The sequence below is a fragment of the Falco cherrug genome, chromosome 13, assembly GCF_023634085.1.
Source record: "Falco cherrug isolate bFalChe1 chromosome 13, bFalChe1.pri, whole genome shotgun sequence".
Lineage (NCBI taxonomy): Eukaryota > Metazoa > Chordata > Aves > Falconiformes > Falconidae > Falco > Falco cherrug.
In genome coordinates this window covers 34,326,733-34,353,706 of record NC_073709.1, presented here as the reverse complement: position 1 = coordinate 34,353,706, position 26,974 = coordinate 34,326,733, and the positions used below count along the sequence as shown (strand labels likewise).

The 26,974-nt window shown below is 43.9% G+C and overlaps 1 protein-coding gene across 1 annotated transcript in view; it reads left to right on the top strand.

Moving 5' to 3' along the window:
• The window catches only part of DTD1 (D-aminoacyl-tRNA deacylase 1), a 29,119-nt gene extending 2,915 nt beyond the window's left edge, over nt 1-26,204 (top strand). The window contains exons 2-6 of the mRNA XM_055725865.1: nt 307-397; nt 2,550-2,785; nt 11,697-11,794; nt 23,650-23,826; nt 25,590-26,204. Of these exons, the coding sequence (XP_055581840.1) occupies nt 307-397; nt 2,550-2,785; nt 11,697-11,794; nt 23,650-23,805 (581 nt within the window). The 3' untranslated portion in view covers nt 23,806-23,826; nt 25,590-26,204. The remainder of the gene's footprint in view (nt 1-306; nt 398-2,549; nt 2,786-11,696; nt 11,795-23,649; nt 23,827-25,589) is intronic.
• The last annotated feature ends 770 nt before the right edge of the window (nt 26,205-26,974 follow it).

Below are 26,974 nucleotides of genomic sequence, written 5' to 3'. Positions count from 1 at the left end.
CTGCCACCTCTTTTGTTAGCACTGCTGATCCAAGTGTAGTAAAAAATCTTCATACAGTGCCTTTAAATGCTGGAGTAAGCATCTTGATTTAGTCCCTCACAAATATGTCACAACATTGGGAAGGCTTTTGAAAGAGGGCTTCTGCAAGATCTTTGCTCTCTAATAAACTTAAGGCAGAGAAGAAGGGTTTAGAATGTTGTTTTCTTCGGTGGTTTGTACGGTTGCCAGCTGAAATCAGTACTTACCTGTGTCATAAAGCGAGACAGTGCATTTAGCCTCACTTTTCTTTTCCCCCCCCTTTCCCAGTGGGTGGTGAACAAATAAGTTCAATAGGACGAGGCCTCTGTGTGCTGCTGGGCATTTCTTTGGAAGATACGCAAAGAGAGCTGGAGCACATGTAAGTCGCACATTTCCTTTTACCTTGTATTTGTGTGTTTCTGACACTGATACCTGTCCAGTAACTAAACAAATGTGGTGCTCCTGTTGGGAAACTCAGGCTTGCCTGTTAGTTCCTCTTCAGATTTTACCTTGAAACCTTGTTAAGTTAGAGTTTTCCTTTTATGAGAATCAACATGTTGGGTTTTTCTGATCTCCCTTTTTAAAATGTCTGTTCTTTTTACTATATGGATTTACCCAGATGGAGTCCATCCTTCAGGGGTGGGATGTATCAGAAACCTCAAGCTCTTATTTGCATATGAGAAGTTTTGCTCTTTCAAAAGGCTGGATAGTCTCATTGGTTACTTTTCTGTAAAAGTGAGTCAGTTTTGGCAGCCTGGAAGAGACTGGCGCTGGCCATCTGCTCCGTGCCCGCAAAACATTGTGATTCAGCTGGCAAAAACATGCAAGAGAGAGTTCTCCCAGGGGCGGCTTCTGTCTTCTTCAGATGGTACATTGTTCTATGGCTGTCCTCAGTTCTTAAGAAGGCAAAGAAAAAACAGGTAATAGAGCTAACTGATGTCAAGAAGAGGAAAGGCTCAAGCATTGAAGAGAGAAGAATGTGAGCGAGCGTGAAAACAACCCTTAGCAAATGTGGAAGAGAAAGCAGAGAGGGGGGATGTGAACTAAAGGTCACTGAAGATCTGACATAAACATGTGAAAGGTGTAGAGAATTGCAGCAAAGCTGAAAGTGTTTCTGTTGTGACATGCTCTGCTGGCTTGCCTTACTTTCTGCTGCCTCGGTGTGTAACATTTGTTCTATTCTTGTTTCTGGTTCCTGCCTGGGTGAATGTGAAAGATGCGTCTGAATATTGCAAGTGGGTGATCTGTAGTGACGGTGCTCTCAACACCAGGTTGTTTGGATGACTGACAGGAAAGGCAGGAAGCCAGCACCTGAAAAAAAGGAATGAAAGAAATCAGCTTAACCAGGCTCTTCATGTCCTATTAAAGGAAACTTTATAATCCTGTAAATGAAACAACAATCATCTTTATCATGAAAACGCAGCAGTGACAATGATTTAAGCTCGTGCACTGGGGCCTTCCAAGGCTTTTAATCATCCACTTCGTTCAGGAGTTAATTCCATTTGTTGTTAACACACACAAATTGGCAAGGATTGTTTTTGTGACTGTGCCTTAGTGACGGCAAAGCCCTGAAGCTAGACCATAAGGAGGTCTCAGCTTTATTTTATGCTAACTGCCTCACCTCTGGTGCAGCGTAAAATGTCTGGCTGATGACTGCCGTTGAAATGCTTTGCACTTGATAACGCTCCCTTGTTTATAGATGCTGCAGATGTGGAGAAGCTGAAAGAAACCAAAGATGGGAGTGGCATGCATGCAGTCTTGTTATCAATCCAAGTCCAACGATAGATTGTATTGCAAGTCTGCCAGCTGCTTTTCAGATCCATTTGTGAAAGTCCCCTTGTTCTCTGAGTATTCAAGCGAGTCAGTTCTGTCCCCTGCCTCCAAAAATGTGCCCTAGTACAAATCCATACAAGCCCCAGTGGTCAGTTTGCTGCCACCTGCAGTTTCGCACTGTTCCCTGCTTTCCTCCTCATACCCTGATAAGAAAGTGCTGTCCTTGTCTGCCTTGTAGAGCCTGGTTTGGGAAGAGTGCTAGGAGGTGACAAAGCTGGAGGAGTTCATGTGAGTCGTGTTTGGAAACAACCATAGTTTAGGATGATCTCGTCTCATATTGAGTGTGATTTCCCAGTGTGGTGGGAGGATTAAAATTCCAAAAGCTATTCACATGTTAAATGATGTTGTGACAGATAAAAGCAGATAGTAAAGAGTAAGCTCACTTACTTCCTGTGCCATCTTTATATCACCCTGTAACTTGCAGTTATTCTGTCCTGATCTCATGCTCTATAAAATAATGTTAATTATTGTTCCGACAATGTTATGTATGTGTCTAAGGGCATTCTTGGTTATGGCTCTGCCTAATGTGATGAGATTCCCATGGTTTAGGAAGGAAGGGACAAAGGGATATCATCTTCGGTGGAAGCATAATGAATATGCATCTGTCTTCCCTTTTGTCTCATCCTGGGTGGTAGGCTTTAACTTGTACCTGTCATCCTGCACGGGACAATTTAGGAATTATCTTTTTCTCCTCCTAGGGTTCGAAAGATCTTGAACTTGCGAGTATTTGAAGATGAAAGTGGGAAGCACTGGTCCAAAAGCGTGATGGATAAACAGTATGAAGTGTTGTGTGTGAGCCAATTTACTCTCCAGTGCATCCTGAAAGGAAACAAGCCTGACTACCACATGGCAATGCCCACAGAGCAGGCAGAGTGTTTTTATAACAACTTCCTAGAGCAGCTAAGAAAAGCCTACAAACCAGAGCTTATTAAAGGTAAGGGCAAAAGGCTGGTAAGGTCCTTGATGTGATCAGTTGACGCTGTTTGTATGTGCTTTTCCCTGATTGTTATTTTCTTTATTCTGCGATTTTCTGTCTGTGTTGCAAAGGGGCTGTGTTTACGTGGCAGTAGGTGAGGGGAGCAGCCTGTTAGGATGATCACTCCAGTTTTCCTCTAGGCAATCCTCTGGAATAGTATGACACATAGTTGTTCTTGTGTTGTTACTGGCCGTACAACGTGAGCAATGACTGACAGTGTAACCCAGAGAGCCTGCAGCCATGAGAGTGGGCTCTGGGGTCAGGCTCCCGCAAAGGCTGGACGTTTTGTGCTGTGTAGTTAGATTAACCCAGGAGGAGTATTTTTTCTGGGACATATGTGATTAGTCAGGCCTGAAGGCATCGCCAGTGCGGGATGGACAGTGTAGTTCCAGCTGTCATTTTAGTTTCACATTCTGTTAAGTAGTAGTGATGACAATGGGAGGTGTAATGTGCTACCCGAGAACAGCATTTGATTTAGACTATCTTTTCTCAACTCTGCTATGGATGCAACAGTTTTCTCTTAGTTAGAAGATGCCTGGCTTCCCTGTGCGTTTGTGCTCTACCCACCCTTAATACCTTCTGTTTGCTTTCTGGCCATTTTCATATTCAGACTTGAATTTCTGATACACTTCCCCAGAAGACAAGTGTCTAGAAAATACTTTTTTTTTTTAAATGGGGACTACTAGTAGACAACGGTCAGCCTTACTTTCCTTATGAGGAAAAAAAAGAGGAGAGAAAGACAGAAAGCTGATAGCCGGGGAAAGATTTAGAGGCTAATCTCCATCTTGACTGTAGATGAAGGTAATTATCCCAGGTGCTTTCCAAAGAGGCACAGTGAAATGCACACATAAAATACCCATCTTGTGTCAGCTTTCTAGTAGCTTGGTATTTTCTTGCAATCAGCATTTGTTGATGATAAGGAATGCATTTCTGATACTCCTTCCCTGCATCCCTTTCAGTCCATAACATAGAAAACTTCTGTTCTAATGAATTCAGAGTATGTGCTTTTCGAATCTTTGTCTTCGTTGAGTTATCACTAAGTTAGGACCCATTCCAGTGCCTCTGAAACTGGTAAGAGAACTTTCCGGGAAGTCACCGGGAGAAAGATTTGCGCTGGTAAGATATGATTGAGTTGGACCCTTATGTCCTGGTAAACTAAAAGCAAGTATGGACTTTCTTCTTTCACTTAAATGAGGTGTGGAAAAAATGATGTATCTCTGTATACCTGCATCTTTATCCTTGGACTTTGGAAAATGCTCTGGTTCTGAAATACTTTCAATCAGTTTATATTTTGACAGCAGCTTCTTGAACTTCTCTTTTAAGTGAATAGCAGTTACACACTTGAAATGAATAGTCACTGTTGTTAAGTGCCCATATTTTGGCATGTGTTTGCCAGTGCTTCTTGCAAAAAAGCCTTTCACTTCTCCATTTTTTTTTTCATGCTGAAAACTTAGAAGCCCACAAGTGACTGCCTGTGCTATTGTGTCAGGTAACACATGCATTTGAAACTACTGGCAGCCCTGAAACCACCTGTTGACTTGTAATTTTGCTTTTTTTTAGTCTGTTAGACTCTTATGATTGAAGTTTATGTCGTGCCATTGCTTTGTCAGTGTTTTTTTGTAGAGGAATGAAGGCAGGGGGTTGATTAGCATTGATAATGTGCAGCTCTGGCCTTGCCTCGAAGGCAGTGGGTTGATTGACATGGACGATGTGCAGCTGTAGTGGTTAAACAGCTGAAAGGATTGTGGGAGAGGTGGCTGTACAGAGGAGGAGCAGTGTGGTTTGGCCTCTGGAGGAAGGAGAAACAGCATGGACAGTAGGATCTGACCGATGGTAAGCCCTTGTTGCAGCCTGGTAGCTTGCTTGTGCTGCAACATTTTTTTGTTTGCTTGCTTTTTTATCTTTATTTTTGTGTGAAGTTTATCTTTATTTGTGTACGAAGTTTCTGAAGCTTGGTGGTTTCATCCATAGTAGATTTAAGTCCTGTGGTTGCCTCAGCAGAGTTTACGGTTTCCCTGAGCTGAGGTGTATTAGAGTGCAGAGCCTTTGTAGACTGGCAGGCTGTATGTGAGCTGGAGCGTAAGTATAACTTTGTGAAATTGTAATATCTGGGCTGTGATTTAGCGTGGTATGCAAACATACAGGTTTCTGCCCAGAAAAAGTCCTGAGGAAATCGGAGCCTGACTTGCTGGGGACTGTCCTGCTTGCTCACCTGTTACAAAGGGGGATGGGAGGGCCCTGGGATGGAGCTGCTGGATTATAAAAATAAGTTTTGTGTGTCAGCATGAGGCTCTGCCTTCTGTATTCAAAATCCTTAGTCATGTATTTCCTCTACAGGTATGCACACATACAGTTGTAGTTATTGGGAAGTCAGTTTGATACTCTGGTTTGCTGCAGGTGCCCTTTCCTTTGGTCTTACAAATTGCTTAATGCATTTGAGTAACTTAATGATTTCAAGTGGAATTGGTATAGCTGTCAAAGACAAATCAGTAAATGTCTTGCCATATTGGCTAAAAGCCTTGTGATTTCTAGTATATGTATTTTTTCAGTAATTTGTCTGTTGGAACTACTGAGCTACTGCATGTGCCACTCACTGTTGTAGGTGCTGGGCAGGCAGCTCCTCGGTCTGGTATCTGGTCTGGCTGGAACTTGCCCTAGGAGCTCAGGATGGTCAGTGTTCCCCAAAGAGAAGTGCAAACCATTCTTTCACACCCAGAGCAGAGGGACGTTTGACAAACAAAATTTTGGAGAAGGCTCAGAGCCGTGGCTTCTAGCTTAACACTAGTGTCTTAAGACTGCAAGTGGGCACCCAAGTCTAGGAAAGCCAAGGCAGCATCAGAAGTCCTTGCTTGTCTTGCTTCAGTGCTTTCTTGTCGTGAAATTAAGTCTTGAACACTCCTCTCCCATCGGAGGAGCAGAGCTGGAATGCGGGTCTGAGTGCTCTGTTATGCAAGCTGGGACCCAAGAACTAGGGCTACCAAGGGTTCTCCTTGTGCATCACGGCCTTTGCTCTCTGTCTTGAATGTGGATTTAGTCTTCTGAGGCAGTAAGGATTAGCGTGGCAAAGAGTGTGAAGTACTTCACTCCCCTGATAGCAATATCTGAGTAAATAAGAGAGGACTGTTCCACAAGGAGGAATTTAATTCTCATTAAGGTTTGGTGCAAGTTGAAAGCAAGATTCTTCTCTCTTGATTAATTCCCTTTGTGAGTGTTGTCACTTTGCAATAATGTCACTTATCTAGCACAAGAGTACCCGCCATGGGGTTAATTAGGAATAACTTTTCAAGTAGACAAGCTTAGAAGTAACTTCTGAATAAAACCAGTGTGAAGTTTTTAGGTCATGAGGCTTGAGATATGTCCAAAACATATTCTGAAAGTAAATCATATGTCATTTTCAAGTCTTTACATCTCAGGTGTGGCTTCTCTTGCCTCACCTCAGATAAAGATCTTTGCCTTTGAGGAAGGCATGCATGCCAGATTCTAAGGGAAAAAGAATTCAAAGAGATGAGTGGTCCAGCAGAATAAACTTGTCACTTTAATTATACTTGTAGGATTCTAGTTTATTGCAGAGAATGTTCCAACGAGGTTACCTGATCAGTCTTAAAGTGTGGAAAGGTACTTATTACATTGAAAAGCATTGTGGTATAAAACACAGGGAAAGAAATAATATTTAAGGATAAGTTGCTGGTGTCTCCCATGGGCAGTACAGGATCATGTGGTAAATTTACCCCAAGCCGCTGAGGTAACAAGCAGTGTCCAAGGAGGGTGGTTTCTTGCTCCTCCTTTTCTTCTGACTGAGAAATGGGTCAATGCGGACAGAATCTTGAGACAGAGAGATGGAAGAGGTGATGGCCCCAGTTCCTTTGCAGTGCTGTGCAGAAGCGGGATTTGTCTGTATCAGAGGTTCAGAAGTCGCATTCAAGGGTGGAACAATCAGCTCCTCCGCAGCCCGGCTGCCTGAGCGCCGCAGAGGTGATGCGTTCCACTGGCGTGCTCTTAGGTGAATGCGGAATGCAGTGGCTCCACAGACATCAGTCTGCTTTAGGGGAGTCAGGCTTGCCTCTCAACTTACTACTTCAGGAAACTGTAACACAAATGAAAAATGCCACCTTTGAAAGGTTGTATTAATAGCCGTATACTGACACTGGTAGACACTGGGACAAGGGGAAGAAGGCAGGAGCATGTTTTTGAGGCATGCAGCCAACACTGGGGGAGATTCTGCTGAAGAAGTATCTCTTCCTAAGGAGGGGTTAGGCAGTGATTTAAGAAGAGATTGTGAAAGGAGGTTTTAGGTTTCCTTTCTTCCTTCAGGCAAGACCAGCCCTTGAAGCTGCAGAGAAAAAAGCTGTGTTATGAGGCCACTGCTTGAAAAGAGCTGTGGGGACCAACGGGCCACTGGAATCCTTTGGTTTTGTTGTATAAGGTTGCTGCCAGCACAAAAATCCAGAAGCATCCCATGAGGAAAGCACATACTGTGCAGGGACCATGGTCCCTGAAACTCCAGGGCACGTCAATTTGTGGTAAGGGAGGGTGGCAGATGCTTTTGACAACAGCATAACCTTTGCAGTATTTTTGAAAGCTTGAAGATAAGCGTGTGTGGCAGTCCACAAGATGTTGTGGATTAAGACCAATAAAGGGATTCTGGAATGTGTGAAGAAATTGTCCCTCAGCTGACTTTTAAAATCTTTAGAGAGGCTAATGAGGTTGCTGAGCCTGGAAGCCACACTGCCTTTCGTGCTGTGGTGGTTGCAAGGTGCTGAGACCTTCCCATCTTTGAGAGGAAGATCTGGAAGAGAGAGGCTATAGAGAAGGGCAGCACTAACAGATGTTTCTCTTTTAAATGCTGTTTCCATTAGCTCTGAATCTTAAACTTTCTAAACTGTGATTCACCTTGACCTGGAGTGACCTGGGGTCAAAGAGTGGAAGCGTAAGTATGAGGAGAATGGGAGGGAGCTGTTACGGAAAGCTGTTCCTGGACAGTAGTTCTGATGCCAAAACAAGATAGAAAGTGCTGGTGACATGGGAGTGCTTTGAGTGTTCTGGTGGAGGGTGGGGGCTTTATTTGACCGCTTTATCAGCCTTTGAAAAAAGGAGCCTGTGACGTTTACTTTTTTTTTTCCCCCTAGTTCCATACACGTATGAGAAATGCAAAAGGCAGTCCTTTTCTGTGAGTTAAGTACAGCTAACCACAAGCAAGCATTCTTCAAGCTCTTATTTCTCAGCTGAGGGTCATTTATAGGCATCTCTGAAAATGTGTGTCTGCATGATTCACCAGTGAAACTGTAAGCTACAGGTTTAGGGAAGAACTACCTGGGTTTTCTCTGCAGGTTCTCATTTATCATGGGTGGCAAAGGGTTTGAAAACCGTGCGGGAAATTTATAATCGCTGTTTTTTTGATTGCTCTGACATCTCTTCTCAGTGGGACTCTTTACATGTTCCAGGCTTTTGCAAATTTATAAAATGAGAACAGCTCTTTTTTTTATTTTTTTTACTTGTTTTGTAATACTTTTGTCTCCTAAATTTTCTTTTATTTTCTGTAATTATGTAGTACCTCTCTTTTTTTTTTTCTTTTGCACCGTTAGCTAGCATTCAGAACACACTGATCCTTTCCTGAAATATGGACAGCTTCATGGTATCTCTGCTTACCTGATTTACTCAATCGAGTCAGCTGCACCTTGTTAAAACAGTAACTGTTGATGTGCCAGTAACTTCTGATGTGCCATACTTTGATGTCACCACAGCCTCAGTTGTCCTCTCCCTCCAGAGGGTACTGACCCTACAGCAGAGCTGTCAAATGGAATGACACTTTTACTCCTGTTGTAGCAGTTCTTCTTAGGTTATGTGATGCAAAACCAGTTGGCACACACACAAAGGAGCACAGGGGCAGGCAGGGGAACCCAAATTCTGGACTCAGAGGGTTGCAAACCCTGTCCAGGCCCCTCCCAGGGGTCTCCTGGGGGATCCTCAGTCCCGTGGTCCCGGCGTGATGCCCACCCTGGGGTGTCAGCAGGAATGGCTCTCTGGGGCACCTTTCAGGCTGGGGGGGGTCACTGTCTAGAGGTACAGGACACGTGCAGGAGGAGAGCATTTTAGGGTGGCTTAAGACTTACAAGACGTTTAAGTGAGGAAGCAAAGGCAGGGAAGGGGGTAGATCTAGGTAATTCCAGGAGGAACAAGAGTGGGAAAATTAAGGGATATGGGTATAAAAAGGCCCAGCCCCGTAGAAGCAGTGGCTGGTCAGTACACTTGTGGCCGTGCCCTTCACCTGATCAGCACAGTCTGCCTCGTTTTCTTATTAAAGTCCATTACAGACTGTTTTGAGGGACCCACTGTTTTGTGTGCATGCGTGTGAGTGGGGGGCTGAGCGCAGCGCTGCAGCGGGGCCGTGGGTCGGAGGTGTGCGTCTGCCAGTGAGGGTGGGTGAGCAAACACAAGCAGGATGGGCTGGCGAGGGGCTGCGTGGCCACAGCTGAGCCTGGGTGGGCATCTTTGACGGGGAGACCACAGGAGGAATTGGCTCCTGGAGGGACTAGAGGAGTCCTGGCCAGTTGCTGGAGAGATTTGGGGGTGTCTGTGGATGAGACCTGTGTGCGTACACGTGTGTGTCTTAAGGGTAAGATGAAGGGGGAGGCAGCAAACTGCCAGAGAGCTGGGTGGGGGATCTGTGCCAGCAGCTGGAGCAGGGCTGGGGGCCTCAGGGACTTGTACCCCACGTGCCAGCACCTAGGGAGGCCAAGATCTGTGGGCAGACTGAGTTTCTAAGCCCGGCTGCTGGAGGGGTCTGCATTGTATATACATACATATTTCCCACTAAAGGACCTTCAACCTGATCAGCCAGCGAGGGGCTCAAGGTGAGGCTGTCGGTGCTGTTTGTGCTCATTTGAGTGCTTGTGTGTCTGTGTTGATACCTGTGCAGCCGGCTGTATGTGTGTGTGACACACGTGTGTGCCTGTGTCTGCCTACTGGGAGTACATGCTGAACCTCGCTACTGTTTGCACCTGGGGGTGTGCAGTGGTGGCAGCCATGTCTTTGTCATGCTTCTAGATTCAACACCCATAACGTTTCCCAGCCCACATGAAACACTGAAGGTCGATTTGATCAAAGGAGCCTGTGTAGAGGCAGTGAGCTGGGACACGGGGACACTGGCACGTTTTCTCTTCTGCCACCTCACGTGTGGGGCAGAAAATGTCTGAGGAGTGCAGCTGGTGAAACTGTGCAGCTTTTTATTCAGTAAATCCCATTCCTTTTCATAGAATTACTTCCCTGAATCGTGTTCTTGCCCCCTCCCATTGGCATTTGTGTTGCTCTAACTCTTCAGTGATGGGTCCAGGAAGCTTTTCCTTGGCTGCTGGGCCACTGGCAGCAGAGTGTTGTGCAGTGCTGTAGCTTTTGGCTTTGCTGGAGCTTGTATCTCTAGCTCCTGGGGTGGCTTGTGGCATACAGCCTTTGAGAACGCAGTTGGGCACTAAATCTGTTGTGATATGGCCCAGACGTGTTGGACAGGCCTGAATATGCTTTTTCTTACTTTTTCTTTTAAGCAATATCAGGCTTCTGTCTGACTTACAGGATGAGATGGGGAAAGACTGAAAACTCTTGGAGAGCTCTTTGTCCCAGTAACACCTTTGTGAAAAATCAGGACAGTGTGGTGTGACCTCTGGTCACTCGGGGACATCATACGTTGCCATGGAAAGCTGCTGTGTAGCTATACAGAGTCTCATGTAAATATTCCCAGTGGGTGGTTGCTCCACTGAAGCTTGAGCCTACTTCTTTCAGCATGTTCTTGCTGGTTGGAAGTGGTTCTGGTTGCGTTGCCTTCCCAACGAGACTCTTCCAGTCTCTGGATAACTGCTGGCTGCTTGCTGCAGTACACCTTTTTCTGTTCCGTGCATTTGTATTGATGTAGTAGTGTCTGGTCTTGTTGCTGTCCCTACAGGAAGGTCTAGAAAGGCTGCTCAGGTGTGCAGGACAAGGAGAAGAGAGAAGGTGGTAGTGAGCAGTCACGTAGGTGCAGCCAGCGGTGGGGTGAGTTTGAAGGGTAGAAAGCTGGACTAGAAAAAATGGAGCAAGGAAGTCTGCAGAAAGTAAAGTGAGATGTGAGGAGAAGACAGCATGCAAAGGGGTGGCTGCTGTAGACTAGACAGGATAAAAGTGTCATGGGTCTGTTGTGGTGGAAGCTTCTCAAATGCTTACCAAAAATGTGGTCTGTGCCTCAGCTGGTGTGCTAATAAATGCCACTGATGACAAATGACATAGACATTTCTGATTTCAGGAGTGTATTCCTGTGAAGTAGGCAGGATCGAGGGAGTAGACAGTCTTTTTTTTCTGCCCTTTTTGCCAGACTGTCAAAGAATGGTCTAGGTTGCAAACAGGGATGTAGAAATTGCCGTGGCAGATTGGGACTGAGCTGTACACCAGTGTCCCCAGCTCTAGAGTATCCAATGTCAAATGATTCTGAGCAGGCTTCGGGTCTTTTTATCTTTTGCTATATATAAGATTTCTTCAAAATGGCAACTGGTTAGCTGGACTGGATCCCTAGCCTTAGCTGTTACATCCTTTAAAGTTTAGTCTCCTGCCTGTGAGAACTATCCCGCTTACCCAGAACTGTGAGCACCTTGGTTATCTGTAGCCTTGGTTTGTTTTGTGGATGTTTCTGTACTTGGCCAAGTGTTTATCGTCTCTGAATGTCAGACCACGTAGCTGCGTGCACGTACATTGTTTTTTTCTTAGTAGCTTTCTGCAGTTTGTTCGTTGGCTGTCGTTTTATCTGTTTGTTTTTTTTTTTTCTTTTTTAGTAGCACATTTGGTAAAGATTTTGGTATGTGTTATCTTTCCAAGAGCCCTCAGCACTTCTTGTCTCTTCCCTTTTCAGATGGCAAGTTTGGTGCCTACATGCAGGTACACATCCAGAATGACGGTCCTGTAACAATAGAATTGGAGTCCCCAGCTGCCACTGTTGACCCTAAACAGGTAAGTGACCGAGAAGGGCTGTCCGGAAAGGGTTGATGTATAGGCTGTGCTTTCTCGGTGGATTTGTAGCATTCCCGTTAGGAAGCAGAATAGCTTTCCTTAGGTATGACGACCTTGTGCTTCCTGTGCGGCCTTGGGAATGTTAAATAACTGTGGTGTTTTCTTCAGTTCCCTGACCTGTTGGTAGCTGCTTGCTGTCCTGGTAAAGGTCATGTGTGTGTAATGCAGACCAGCTTTTTACAGTTTATTCTTGCTCATCATTAAAGCTGCTGTTTAGTTATGACTCATTAACTATGTTTTTAATGTGTCTGGACACCCCCTTTTTTCTGGTGAAGTTTCTTGACATTTAGGAGGTTTTGTGTGTGGGTGGCTGGATGGAACTGGAGAGCTGCCTTTGTCAGAAATGAGAATACAAATTTAAGTCCTGAATTTAAGTCTGGAGTGGAGAGGAGAGCTAGTTCTGCTGAGGCACAGCATGAGCTATGCTGAAAATCAAATGTAGCGATGAGGTTTTCTCATCCTCTGAACACAAGTGACCAACTTTTCCAGGCTGAAGGAGAAGGGAGAGGGATTGTTACTACCAGCTGTGCTTCAGCAAGGCCAAGCTACCCTATTTATATAACCACTTAACCTTGTTAAAATGATTGCAGTTTGTAAGAAGGGCATGAGGGAAGAACCAAGAGACTGCAAACCTGTTAATGTAACCTCGGTACCTGGAAAAAGTACAGAGGAGATTATACTGGGTGCTATTGAAAAGCATTTAAAGGACAACGCAGTCATCAGGCAGTCAGGGTGGGTTCACAAAGGGAAAGTCCTTTCTAATTTGATGCCCTTCTACAATAAGGTCATGTGCCTAGTGGATGAAAGGAAGGTGGTGGATTTAGTTTTTGTGGATTTTAGTAAGGCTTTTGATACTGTCCCTCACAGCATCCTTCTTGACAAGTCCTCCAGCTGTGAGATGAGCAGGTGCATGGTGCACTGGGTGAAGAACTGGCTGAATGGCAGTGCTCAAAGGGTTGTGGTGAATGGGGCTACATCTGGCTGGAGGCTGGTCACAGCAGTGTTCCTCAGGGCTTAATTCTGGGGCCAGTTCTGTTCAGTATTTTTATCAGTGATCTGGATGCAGGAGTTAAGTGTACTGTTATTAAGTTTGCTGGTGATATCAAACTGGGAGGTGCTGTTGACTCCTTGAAGGACAAGTGGCCTTGCAGGGGGGTGTAGATAGATTGGAGTGTTGGACAATCATCAGTGGCATGAAATTTAACTAGACCAAATGCCAGATTCTGCACCTGGGACAGAGCCGTGCTGGACACAAGTATAGACTGGGAGAGGAGTAGCTGGAGAGCAGCCCTGTGGAAAGGGATCTGCGGGTGCTGGTTGACAGCAGGATCGATACGAGCCAGCAGTGTGCCCTGGCAGCCGAGAAGGCAAACTGCATCCTGGGGTGCATCACATACGGTGTAACCAGCTGGTCGGAAGAGGTGACTTCCCGCTTTAGTTAGTGTGGTGCAGCCTCACCTCAAGTACTGAGTGCAATTCTTGCCCGCAACTTAAGGAGGATGTTAAGGTACTTGAATGTGTCCAGAGAACAAAGCCAGTGAAAGGGCTGGAAGGAATGTCCTCTGAGGAGCGGTTAAGAAGTCTGGCTTTGTTGCAGAGGAGGCGGCTGAGGAGCACCCTCGTTACCCTCTACAGCTTCCTGAGGAGGGGAGGTGGAGAGGGAGGTGCTGAGCTCTTCTGCTGGGATCCAGCGAGAGGGCACATGGCGATGGTTCAAAGCTGCGTCAGGAGAGATGCAGGCTTGGCATAAGGAAACATTTCTGTACTGAGCAGGGGGGTCAGGCTTCCAGGAGGGGTGGTCAGCGCCCCAAGCCTGTCAGTATTTAAGAGGCATTTGGACAATACCCTTGATAACGCGCTGTAACTCTTGGTGAGCCCTGAAGTGGTCAGGCAGTTGGATTAGATGATTGTTGTAGGTCCCTTCCAACTGGAACTGCACTATTCTATTCTTTTCAGTATTCCTAGCTGCGGTTTGTCCCATGTGCAGTGGTGCTACCAAATTACGTGACCAGTTGACCAGCAAGATAGAGTGACTTTGCTGGTAGGGTCTGTCCTTGAGTTGCCGTCTGACCATCACTCTTCTGGATTAAATATCAGTCATTTGGGTTTTTCAGCCACCCGTGTATACCTGCTTTTTTAATGCCTGATTGTCAGTTCTGTGATAACTGTGGTGCAACTGGTGGCTGTAATTGGTGGGAGTTATGCGTCTCCTGGGAGTTCTGTGTATCTCAAAATAACCATACTAAAGGTGTACTGGAGCCTACTGGGAAAGGAGCTTGGGAAAGCCTAAAGAAGCAGCTCTTGTTGCCTTAAATAGTTAAAGTATCTTGGTTTGGAGTTGTTCTCGTTTTACCTCCAAATTCTGTTCTGTATCCTTTTTGTGATGTTTTAGCCCCTGAAAGAACTACACCTGGTCCTGGTCTGTCTTTCTGTACCCTCACAGCTTTAGCACAAAGGTTTCTCAGCCCAAACCATGCATAATTAGCAGCAGCAGCTCTGTCTTTCAAGTGAGAGCTGTTTGCAGATGTGAGCACTGACATCCCGGCTTGGAGGAATTGAGCTGCTGCCTGATCAGCCTGCAGAATAGTCTGCTGGGTGGCAGAGGGACAAGGGCTCTGATGTCCCCTTTGAGCTGTTCACCAGCCCTCAGGAGGGTTATGGCCCGCTGTTTTCAGGTGCCGTGTTTATGGTATAGACTTGTTAAGCCTGAGGTTTAGCTGTGGTACTTGTGGCCATACTGACCCTCTGCTTTTGCCACTCCAGCTCTTTGTGGAATAGGAGAGGAGATGTTCCCTCCGTGCCACCAAGCAGTGTTTGCTGCACAGATTCTCCGTGCTCTCACATGGCTGTCTCGGGTGCGGGTGGCCAGATCCTTTGTGTAGCAGCGTTTGTTGTAGCCCACAGTTGAGGGCGTTACTGGCAAGGTGGAGGGCAGCTCTGTGGCTTGTTGCCTGTGACAATGTCTTGGGCAAAACTGGTGATCAGTCTTTTTTGTTCAAGCAGGCAGTGGGAGCAAGGGGTTGGTGATTCACTGAAGGATGGCATGGGCCAGATTCTGACTGGAATTGAGAGCACTGAGAGAGCTTTTACCTGTGCTGTCCTGTATGTAGGTGTAAAATAACCCGAGAGGAATCACCGGGGCATGCAGGATTCTGCAAGGTTCTGTCTCTTTCCTGGGGAATGTTGGCTTGTTTAAGGATTTTGTCCTTACAGTTCGAGGCTGCCTACTTTTCCCATCTGACTGTGCCTTCCTAGGGGCCACAACATGGGCTGAAGACTGGGAAGGATGCTGGTTTTTAAACTTTCTCTGGCATGAGATCTTTGTTTAATGTGAATGTCTCATTCTGCTTTAGTCTGGCCTGCTAATTGCCTTCCTTTCCTCCTTAAACCATCGGCAAAGATGAGGCTTCTCATGCAGGATGTGCTTAGAGCACTGTCATTTATCCTAAGGTAAGGTTACACCAAGAATCTTCTCACTGGGTTGGTGCCTGGACCCTAGGAAAAGGACAGAGTCCTTGCATGGGCTATCTGAGTGGGCACCAGACAGTCTGTGTATAAGAATAAGAGTAATGTTAGGTTTACTTGCCTCCCTGCTGCGATGTGTTGTTCACACACATTTCCTGAGCCACCCAGAGTTCCAGCTCATTGCAAGTCCTGTTGTGGCAGATTCTTGTTTGTCACAGAAATGGATGAGCTCTTAGAGTGACACAGACACTGATAAAGCAATCCAGCCATTGCGCTTTGGATGCACAAAGAATTTAATCTATGCCATATTTCAAAGAACCCCATTTACTTGAAAACTAGCACTTTTTAAACTGTTACTGGATAGCTTTTCTAGCTCACATTGAGACCTTAACACACACAGTCAGAGGCACTGGCTGTTTCTGACGCTGTTAAGCATCCTTTCCTGATACTGTTTGACATGTGTGCTGTCATCTCTGACCCATCATACAAGACGTGGTGGGGAAGAACCAATTTAAATTTGTCATTCTCTTTCCTCTTCCCTGCCCGTTGCATTTTTTTTTCTTGCTGTCATACAGTCTGTCGATTTGCTCGTAGCTTGGAAACTAAGGTTGTGTTTCTGCTTCAGCAAGAAGAGATATGTAAAACATCCTGCAGTGTTTAGTGTGTTGTTATCAGAAAGAGATTAGACAAATAATTGCTGATGAATAGTTGTTCTGTATCGTTGGATGTGACAGTGAAGTATCTCTTTTTTTTTTTTTTTAAAGTGGTTGTCTGTGGTTGTAATTGGTAATCTGATCTTTATAATTCCTTAGCAATGTAGTGAGTAAAAATACATTAATCCAAATGTATTTTTATATCCCTTCTGCTGGAAAGGTATAAATGAATCAATTACAGAATTAATTAAAAAATTTAAAAACTGTCTTCCTCATACAACAGATACGTGTGTGTGTGTATATATAAAAACCATGTATGGGTGTATATATGTATATCTTAAGAGAATATTGCAGCTGTTTGTGAAACCCTATTAAACAGGGGAAGCTCCTACAGTTCAGTTTGTTGTGAACTGTTCGGTTCCATTGTGGTCTGATTAAGTAATAAGCAAGTGATTTGAAAGTATGAAGTAAATCAGAAGATTCTTTCACCAGCAATATTTAGTGATTGCTGGGCCTTTTCTGAAGATGAGATGTTTTTTTGAATTTTAGGCATGTGAGTGGAATAATAGAAACATTAAAAATAGTTGGCATTTTGGCATTTAATTGAGCTCTTGAAGCACCTTTTTGGTAAATCTGATGTACAAGAAATTTTGCTTGAAAGGCAAAATAAAGCCACAGATTTAGAAACCTGGTAAGAAATGTGAAAAAAAAAAAAAAAAAAAGAGGCATAAAATGGGAGAAGATCAATATACGCATGCAGTGATTCTGATCTGAGTTCAATAATATTATAGTATTGATATTAACTATGCTTCCTAAATAGTCTTTGAGAGTGGGGGTTGATCAGGGGATTTCTCTTCGCTCTTGGCTATGATGCAAAAAACAAAAGGATTTTTCCTAATGTTCTAGTACAAAACACAAGCATTGTAGTTTCCAGCCTTAACTGGTGAGGTGATTTTGGGTATTTCCTTTGAACTTACATGCATCTCTTTGGAAGTACAGAGGCCATTGATAAGAGTGTAGCAAATTTCTGTGCTGTTTTGATGAAGTTTGTTGTAATCATCGCGGAGATTAGGTTAGCTATGCCCAGAATGCTTTGTATGTCTGCCTGGGGAAGACTAGGGAGAGGTACTTTGTATTTTTTTATAGGAATTTGTAGCTGGAAGAAGCAGCCAGATGGAAATGGAGCAGGAAGAGGTTTTAGAGTGTGCCTGAGGAGGTGACATGGTGACAACTCAAAAAGAGTCCACTGAACTTTGAAAACATTATGAATAATTGTGGAATTCAGATTGGAAACACTCTGCATTTTTATGTCTTCTGCTAGGGCAGGGGCATAGCTGTTTCACTGTTTAATTCACATGTTCTAATCAGGTGCTGGACTGATCTCTGTGGACCAGTTTGTTCCATTACTGTTCAGAAGGAAATAAACTACATTGTATTTTAAACCGTATTTTGGAACTGGATATTGTAGTGGAAGGAATAAGAGGAGTGAAAGCGTTGAAGTAGCTCTTTGTTACTGACCCTGCCTGTAGCAGTACAGTAAAGCAGCATGTGCGCGCTTGGTTGAGACGAGGAATAAATAGTAATGTGGTGCCCCTTGGAAATGTCAGTTTTAAATGACAGAGACATCTCATAACATTTAAGTAACATACATTTTTAAGTGGCAGGAGGATCTTCATAGAAAATCCATTAAATGAATTCCACCTAAATATTCTATTATTTATGCCTTAAAGTATTTCTCATAAGTGTAGCCAAAAGTGATTTCTCTGCTGAGTGCAGAGAACCCTGCAATCTAGTATTTTAACTTTTCTATCATTTTTCAGTTAGAACATTATAATATAATGTAGCTGAAGGCATTTTCAGTTCCTCAAGTACAGTGTTGCTTCAGCTTGCATTTTCATTTTAGGGAGGGATGGGCACTATCTTGGAATTAGGTGATCAGTAGCACAGTCTTGACATGGCTGGTGATAAATATTTTATTTTAATCTATGGTAAATGACAGTACGGTGAAGGGCCCCCATCTGCAGAGTGGTTTTTTTCCCCATTGTCTTTGAATTTTTTTTTTTTTGTCACCCGGTTTTTCTTCCTTCCCATGCAAATGTATGCACTGCTGTGAGAAATAAACTGCGCTCCTCGACACCATTACCTGACATTTTTTCTAGGTGCTGTGTTGCCAGCTTTGATGTTTCTCTCCTTCCAGTTGCACTGGTTTTGTGCTTTGAAGAAACAAATCCATAACCTGTGAGTTTCTTTTCTTATACTGAAAGTTTTGGGGAGGAAAATAAACCAAAGGGGGCTCAGCTGGTTATCTGCATCACTGGTGATGAAGAGTCCTTGGGGAAGATGAGGAGGGAAGCCATGCAGCTGATACTGCTCAGCTAGGGAATTCTTCCAAGACCCTGGGCGGCCAGTTAGGCAAGGCTAACTGGTGGAAGGCTGGTAGCACTTCTCTTGCCTCAGGCTTTGGGCCCATGTAGTGTAACTTCATTGTGTGCTGCTGACATATCTTCTAGGACAGAATAAAGTATGTAATTCCCTGCATGAGCTGCCTGTTGGCCAAAAAGGATTGTGCCCTCTTCTCAAAGAGAAAAAAGCTCCTGATAACACTGCGATCGTAACTCTAAGGTATGGATATGTGGAAAGGAAAAGGAAAAAGTCAGATGATCTGCCATCTCCTTAACGGGTTGTGAAGACTATGCTTCTGTCACGACCTTGCCATTGATTTATTTTTGCAGTAAACCTCTGATAATCATTTTAGCTCAGTGCTGTCATTAGCTTAGCTGCTGTATTTGTGACACCCTATGGCAATTCGAAGGATTGGTCCCTTCCTGAAATGTAACCTGGCCTTAAAGGTGCTGTGATTTTTTTCTTTTTTTCTCTTAGATTTGAAGTCGTAGTAGCTTGCCAAACCCACTAGTGAAATTTAAAAGATACATCTGCAGACCTTGTCATTATTTGAGGTTCCAGAAACATGAACACTGCTGCTGATTTTGCAGCAGACTGCAAACAAAATAATTCTTTTGCTGGTGTCATTTGCTTCTTGCTGGTGTTATTCATGGCTATTCTAAAAGGAAAAGCTGTCTCTAGAGGAGCAAACAACCTCTGTGTACACATTGATCACAGGGAAGGAGGAAAACACTCGCTATGTTTCTGTTATTCAAGAAGGAAGAACTTCAAGGAAGGCTGACACTAAGGCATTTCTGGATGTGGGAAATTAACTCCAGCAAAACAAATGACCTGCAGAATTATAAACGTTTTCAAGTGAAGGGCTTGGTGTGCCAGTTGGTTTGCATATTTTTGCTACAGCAAATTGATTGCAAAAGTGTTGTGTTGTAGTATCACAGCTGATGTGACAGCAGACATTTCTGCTTTGGTGAAAGCTTTTCACAGTGCAGCCTAGCTTGCCACTGTAGTTATTCAGATTTTAGAATTTCACGTCTGTGGTACACTATGAAATTGCACCAGGCTAGAATTTGTCAGAGAAGTTGTCAAACCAAATGTAAATGTTGACCTTTTTCAAAACTCTGACTGTGTTGGTCAGTCTGTTGGGGATGAAGCAGTGTCCATGTCGTTGGAGATTATTAATTTATCGGTAGTGTCTCAGCAATGTAAAATATCTGCATTACAGTAGGAGAAAAGAATTGTTACCTTCTGTGGAGTGAGGACTCTTGCCTGTTTGTGCGTGGTCACAAGGGAGATGGCCTTAAACACTTGAGATGTTTCAAGACTTTTCTGGCTTATTTCATGCTTCAGGAATTCAGCAGTCGGGTCAGACCTGGTATTGATCCTCAAAGTGCTGGTTTTGACGGCTGGCAAGGGACCATAAAGGATGACTTCTGAATAGCCGATCAGTCTGTGGGCTTTGGTCTTAGCCAAAGTTGTAACACAAAGTGATTCCAGGGTGCTGTGGTTTGAGATAAAAGGGTTGGCATGTACAGGTTTGTTATTTTCCATGTGAGTTTTCAGCCTCAGTTACTCCTGTTGTGTCTATAGTTAATAGTGTCTTAATGATTTGGTGGGCACTGATTCGAGTCCCGTGCACAGATTTTTGCCTAGGCGCAGCATGTCGTAGCTTAACACGTAGGATGCCTGGTCTTGTGTTAATTAATGTGATTATTTCGGTGCTTGCGCAGCTGTAACAGCTCCATGCTGCTTACCAGCCCAGCGTTACATCTTAGGCGTACACTGCATGTCTGCTGTGAGACACTGCTGCTTCTGCTGTAAGGTGCCCGCACTGTGAATCCTTAGGAGCCATCCAAGGTGTCTCAGAAAAGCAGGAATTTTGGTTTATGGATATGAAGCTGAGTCAGGCATCTTCCACACAGGTGCACCATCTCCACAGCTAGCCAGCAAACGCCTTAAGGCAGCAGTCACAAACAGCTCATGGCATTTGTGCAGGTGAGACAGTGACTATGGAACACACTCTGTGCTTGTATGGAAAGCATTAGAGGTATGTTTCATTGAACCAGACTTGGGTGTCTGAAGTTCTAATCACTGTAATACCATAAAGTTAACTGTTGTTACTTTTTCAACTCACTGGCAGGTCTTTTGTGGTGGAGCGTATACCTGTAACGCGTCCATTTGTATTACTCAACACCTTAGAAGCACAGAAATGGAAAAATTCAGAGATGTGTAATTCTTTTGTTGCCTGAGTGATAACCATGAGCTGTATATTCTGAGTACAAAGAAATATATTTTAATCTTTGTATCTGACCTTTGGTTTATAGGCTGATCATGGTGTATGAACAGATTGGAGAGCGTGTATGTCTGTGTTTATGTCCACAGGTACACACACAGACTTATCTGTTTCAGTATTGTTTGAGTTTTAGGTGGATGAAACAGTTCATAAATGAACATTACCTTTTATTTGTTATATGAACAGGATTTACTTTCTTTTTAAATTATGAGATATGGATTAACACAGTTTATGAAATTACCTACTCACCTCATCTAAATGAACTTGTGCCATTTTTGAGCTGGGTGAATGCTGCTGTCAGATCGTGCCAACCAGGGAGTTGGTCTAAATATTCCAAGGTTATTCCTGCTCCTGTTTTTTCTCCATCTGTTAGAGGTGTCAGCCTCTGAGGAAGAGACGTAGTTGAGTAGTCATGAGTAGAGCTTTGGGTCTGCTACAGAGCTAGGTGTGATGATGGATTTGCATTTACCTCTGTGTATCTGCTGTTTTGTTTGCCCTCTGTACTGTGGTGTTCGCAAACTAATTAGTTGCAGAATTAGGTTACTTATGAGGTCCTTTGTGATAAGTATATATGTTATAACTTTGGAGACCATCAGTTGCATGCTGTTTATTCTAGGATATGAATGCTACTCCTATTTCATAGAGAATATGGCCCCTTGTACATCAGACTATATGTACATTTATAGATATATTTATAAAACTGTGTACATAAATATATATACTTCAGAAGTCTTAGTGAGAATGCTGTTTGCCCCCAAGACCCATGTTGGAGAAGGGCCAGTGTAGGCATGTTTGAAATGGTGATGTGACGTGCTATTATGTATTGAGCCATTTCTGCCTCTATATGTAAATTACGTATGAACAAATATACATTATGGATGTGGATTCTGTACTGCATAACACAAGGTTCACAGCAGGACTACACTACTGTTTTTCATGTTTTGAAAACCCAGAGTTAGCTTTATTTGGTTAGCTTACAGCCTTCTCAAAGGCAAAGGTAACTCCATTTAAACCGTTGGTGTTATGTGTCTTGGGCTTTTTCTTCTTTCAAGTAGTAAGAAACACTAGTGAGAGAAGAGAGGGTATCGTGTCGCTCAGTAATCACATTATTTACAGAAACAATGAAGTTTCATGGTATTAAAAGTTACAGAATTATGGGGTAACGGAGACTTTTTTTTGGCATCGTTATTGTCGAAAAGGGTCGCTGCTAGGAGCTGCGGTGCTGCGGCAAAGCGAGGGGTATGGGCTGGAACATGTGACTTCAGCTTGGTGTTGCGGGTGCTTGGCTGGGGGTTACTTTGCAGTTACTGACTGCTGGGTTGAGGGCTGGTGAGGAATGATGAGTACGTGCTACCTGCTCACATGGTTATTGAGGTGTGTACAAATCTGTATCTTGAAACTTTGAACTGCAGGTCTCTGCAGCCCGCAGCTAATGCGGTGTGCCTTCCCTCTTTGGTACAGTTTTGGACCGTGAAGATCATTGAAGCCCCAGTTCTGCTTTCGGTGGCTGGATGATCCCAATGCCATTTGCAAAAATAAAACCCAACTAGATATAGACCATGGGAGTACCATTAACGAAGGCTGAGTACCTTTAATACTGAGGGCTTACAAACTTTTGTTTCCCTTCCTGCAGATGCACTCACTTTCTTGATCACCTTTAACATTCTGTGTGTACAGACTTGTTGGCAGAAGAGGAGTGTGCATGATAGCAGATACATGAGTTAAAATACTGCCTGTATCATTCCCAACATGTTTGTTGCATCTGTGTGTGTGTGGCTTGAGGACTGGATCACGCTAGACATGTCATCCTCTGTCATTTCACACATTTCACTTTTTTTTTTTTTTTAAATAGCCAGCTAGGAATGTTCTGTGTTGGGCTAGAAGTCCGTGTGTGCAGGTGTTCAAAGAGGGTGGGTGTATGTGGGATAAGGTACAAGGGGATGCTGTGCATCCTCCCAAGGCTCTGCAGTCTGCACTCCCAGCTTTTCTTGACGTGGAGCTCAGGTTTACATCTTTGTATACATCTTCCGTGAGCCTATCTAATTCATAATCAACACACGTAATCTAGCTTATTTTATTCTATGAAGATTTCACCTCAGAAGAGATCTTCTGGCCATGAAATTATGATTTATGACTAGTATGCTTTATCTCCTGGAAATTGTGGAAGCAGTAGAGAAAATCAGTAGATTATCCAAATGGATAAACCGCACAGAGTGTAGTGATTTAAGTAGCTATCAATATGTAATGTCCCCAAAACTAACTGCAACCTGCTTCTCTGAAAAATGGGAAAGAGATGTAGAAGTGACAGCTGTGTGCAACTCCATCTGACTCCTGGTAGCATTGAAAGCATTTCTGCTGAGAGGTGGCAAGGCAGTGTTAGCTGAGGGGTTTTTCCAAGCTGACTTGAAATGATTATTCTGTCTCCTCAGTGGTGCTAAGGCTTATATATATATATATATATATATATATATATATATATATATATATATATATATATTTCTCTGGATAAAGAATGAAATAAATTTATTGTTGTGTGCTGTATGGCTGAACTGGGGATACACCTGTTGTCAGCACCTTCGAAACTACAAAACTGTCACTTAAGACCCAAAACAGGAGTTTGGTGGAATCCAGCTCCCCCTTTTGGTCCTTGTGTTTTATTCTTTTCCACATTTGCAGGTCACACTGGGTGGAGAAGGAACCCTGGAAAGCTGAGGGTAGTCCTTTGAACAAGTGTGCTTTTATACTTGGGGTGATTGTATTTACATATGATGATAATTCACTGTCTTCTCCAAATTTCTGAAAATCTAAGCCTTGGGCTTTCTTTTTTCTTTTCTGTTTTCTTGATATGTGTATTGACGTTGTGAATCTGAGTTGCAATTTTTGTACAAATACTCACATTTGTTTTTTAAGAAATAGTGTTCTAAAATAACTTCATTCCATGAAGTGTTCTCTCGCTCTTGAAGTATTTCTTACTTTGTGAATAGCTGACAAAACTGGAAAAACAGCAACAAAGAAAAGAGAAGACCAGAACCAAGGTGCCCTCTGAGTCAAGTAGAGAAAGAAATGCCCCCCGTAACAAGGATGACCCCAGCGCAAGCAGTGGAGCCGAAGGAGATGTGTCTTCGGAAAGAGAGCCGTAGCTCATCCAAAGCAGGCTTCAGGTTTGGCTTCTCCACTCCTCTGTACAGCTGTGTGTCCCCCTGCTTGGCAGCCTCTAACCCCGGGTGCTTTGCTGGAGCAGCACATGCAGAGGGTTGCATTAGAAGTGCCGAAAGGTGAAATTCTGATAATGTTGGTGGTGGGTGACGTCTGCTCCTGTCTGCAGGCGGCACATCAGAACGCAGAAGTGGGTGAAAACCTCATCCCAGCGGTGTGCTTGGCTGGCGGGGTGCGTCTGTCAGCCTGGCCCAGCCACCGATGTTTGCAGGCTAACTCAGGAAATCTAAAAATTTGGTCTGGTAGCACAGCACAGCAGTGACTTAACTCGGAGTCCTGCTTTGCGTTCTTCAGAGCAGAGCTACGTGGTTGTCTTTCCCTCTCTGTTGTTACCTAGCAGGCAGGTCACTCGGAGCAGCCCCCACCATCTGTGATACCCAATAACACACAGGCCCCAGCGGTGGAAGTGGAAAACATTTCGGAACTTGGGGACTTCCTGTCGTGGTTCCTGCCCCCTCCCTCCTCAGTTGGTTCTGCCCCAGGATGGCTTGATAACATTTTATGTACCTTCACCACCTGATGAGAACGTTAGGCCAGGCACTGAGAGCCAGACTTGCTGCTTGAATTCCGTATGAGAACTGGGATTTTCTCTCCCTTCAGGCATTTGACTTGCAGGATATGCCTGGACGCGGGTGAATGGCATTAGACTGAACATAGACCTTAATCCTTTGTCATATCTACGTATGTAGATATGTATTTATCATACTCTTCCCATCAGTTTTAAGTCTTCAGAACAGAGCTTTCATTGCCCACCCTGCCCCAAAAAGCTACATTGCTGATTTTGAACTTTCAAACATGTCAGGCTCTCAGGAAAGTATTATTTCCCTCATCTGCACACCGAAGCCCTGAGCTGGCTATGTAGTTCAATTATTAACAGCTTTGCAAAGTTAAGGTCTAACCTTTATTTTCCCATCCCTAAAATTCAGTCTGGCTTGTGATTTATACAATTCAATATCATGCATTGCTCAGAAAATTAGGTGTTCTCTTTTTTTTTTTAATAAGTTGATGGATTTCCCTGGTGGTCAGACACTGGGGGATGATTTCTGTTTTATAGAAGTTTGCATTATATAAACGAATTTGTATAAGGCATCAAATAGATTTCTGGAAATGTGCTGGGTTTTTTTTTAATTGACCTGGAAAAGGTATCAAAGAAACTTTCAAGTTCAGAGGCTTTTTTCCCCTGGCCTCATGAAGAGCAGCTTCAAGACTGTGGTTCCGCTCATTAACTGAGTTGCAGTCAAAAGTGGATTGTCATATCATACAGCAGCTGGAATCACATGAGTTCTGCTCTCTTTGGCATTATGTTTGGTGCATCATCCTGATCTTAATTCTGGAGATGAGCAGGTGCATTGGGAAGAGCATGCTCTTAGAAAATAAAGTGAGGATGTACTGTGTCTCAGCAACTGTTGGCTTTGCTGCTATGCTATGGGGATACAAGGTTCCCCCTGCTGTTTCTGGGCTGTGTGTTGAAATAAGAACATTTTAGGGGGCAGGAGTTTGCAGGCCTTCTAGAGTGCTTTGGTCAATGTGACCTTTCTAATAGCATTTGAAATTCTAGGGAACATTTCTAAAATGTGATATACTGATAACCTAGCATTGATTTTTCATGCTGTGAAAATAAGTAAAGATACTTTTCTCTATGGGATTTGAAGGAATTCTGTATTTCTGCTCTACCTGTAGTAATTTCCTATTTGTTACCCTTCCACAGTTTCTCATGCAAAAGCTACACTGGATTCTTGAAGAGAGACCCAACATTCACCTCCGCACCACTCTTCAACAGCTTTGGAAAAGAATGGAAAATGGGAAAATGGAACTAAGACATTAGAAACCTTATATCATTCTGTATTGAAACAACCAAAGCAATGTTATCAGATTCAGTTGTTAATGTGTAGTACCAGTAGTAAAAAGGACTTGTAACATTTTTGTGTATGTGTTTTCACATGACTGCTGAATAAAGGGTGACTGTAGGCAGGTTGTAGCAGAACATCCACTCTCAGTACATGGACTCCATTTCAAAAATAAATCAGGGTTTTTCCTTAAACTTACACTTGAATTCTGAAAATTGTCCAGGCAGGCTTGTATATTGATTCTCACTCTGTGGTGTCATGTGCTACCTGTTTCCATGGCAGCGTGTAGATCTGTGTATATTTTGGTATATTGTTCAGCTGCTACGTAACACCGAGTTAGGCAGTCCATCTTTCTGCATGGGTTAAGTTATTAAAAGGAAAGATCAGCCGCTAGTCATTTATCGTGTGGAACACATCTGTCTTGTAAACTTTTTTAAAAACAGAAAAGACTTTATTAAACAAATGATGCTAGCTGAGTGCCTGTTGGTGTTTGTGTATTGCATTCCCTGAGGTACAGCCACGTGTGTAACAATGTGGGTGACACGGAGCAAAAGCTACATGCCAAGGAACGCCTACTAATGTTAACTCACCCACCTCTCGTTTGGAAGTCAGGTTGCTGGCCTGGAATCTTTGCTCTTTTCAACACATTAAAGTCCTGTTGTTACTTTATGGTGGCCATCAAAATGCCACAGCAGCTGCCCCACACAGTGTGTCTCGTGCCTGCTGACGTTCTGTCAGATTTGTCAGAGGCAGAACAGCCTTTGGAAGGTGCTGGCAAACAATGAGAGCTGAGAAGCAGCTGCAGAACTGCTGTCCTGTGGGTGCTGAAGCCAAGGAAGTTTTGGGGGAAATGGCAGACTGCAGATAGTTACGCCTTTGACTTCTTTCAGAGGTGGTGATGGTACCATTCATACTGGATGTTCTCCAGGCCTGCCTTGCCCTGTGGTCCTCACTAGCCATCTGCCGTGGCCACCATCGGAGCTGGGATGCTTGCTGCCCAGCTCTGTGTAACTGGGTTCAGGGCTAGCTTGGTGATGGTATGGTGTGATATCCAAACGTATCATATTTACAGTGCTGCGGACTGTGCAACCACTCTGGTTTTTTCTTTGTAGGCTGCTTGCTTAGTAAAGTATCGGTCAAACCAAGTCAGGGGAGTTTCAGAACTGCACTCTGATACAGCTTTTTAAAATGCATGAAGCTTAAATGGAGATTTGGCAAGCTACACACACAGCATTTAAACAAGAAT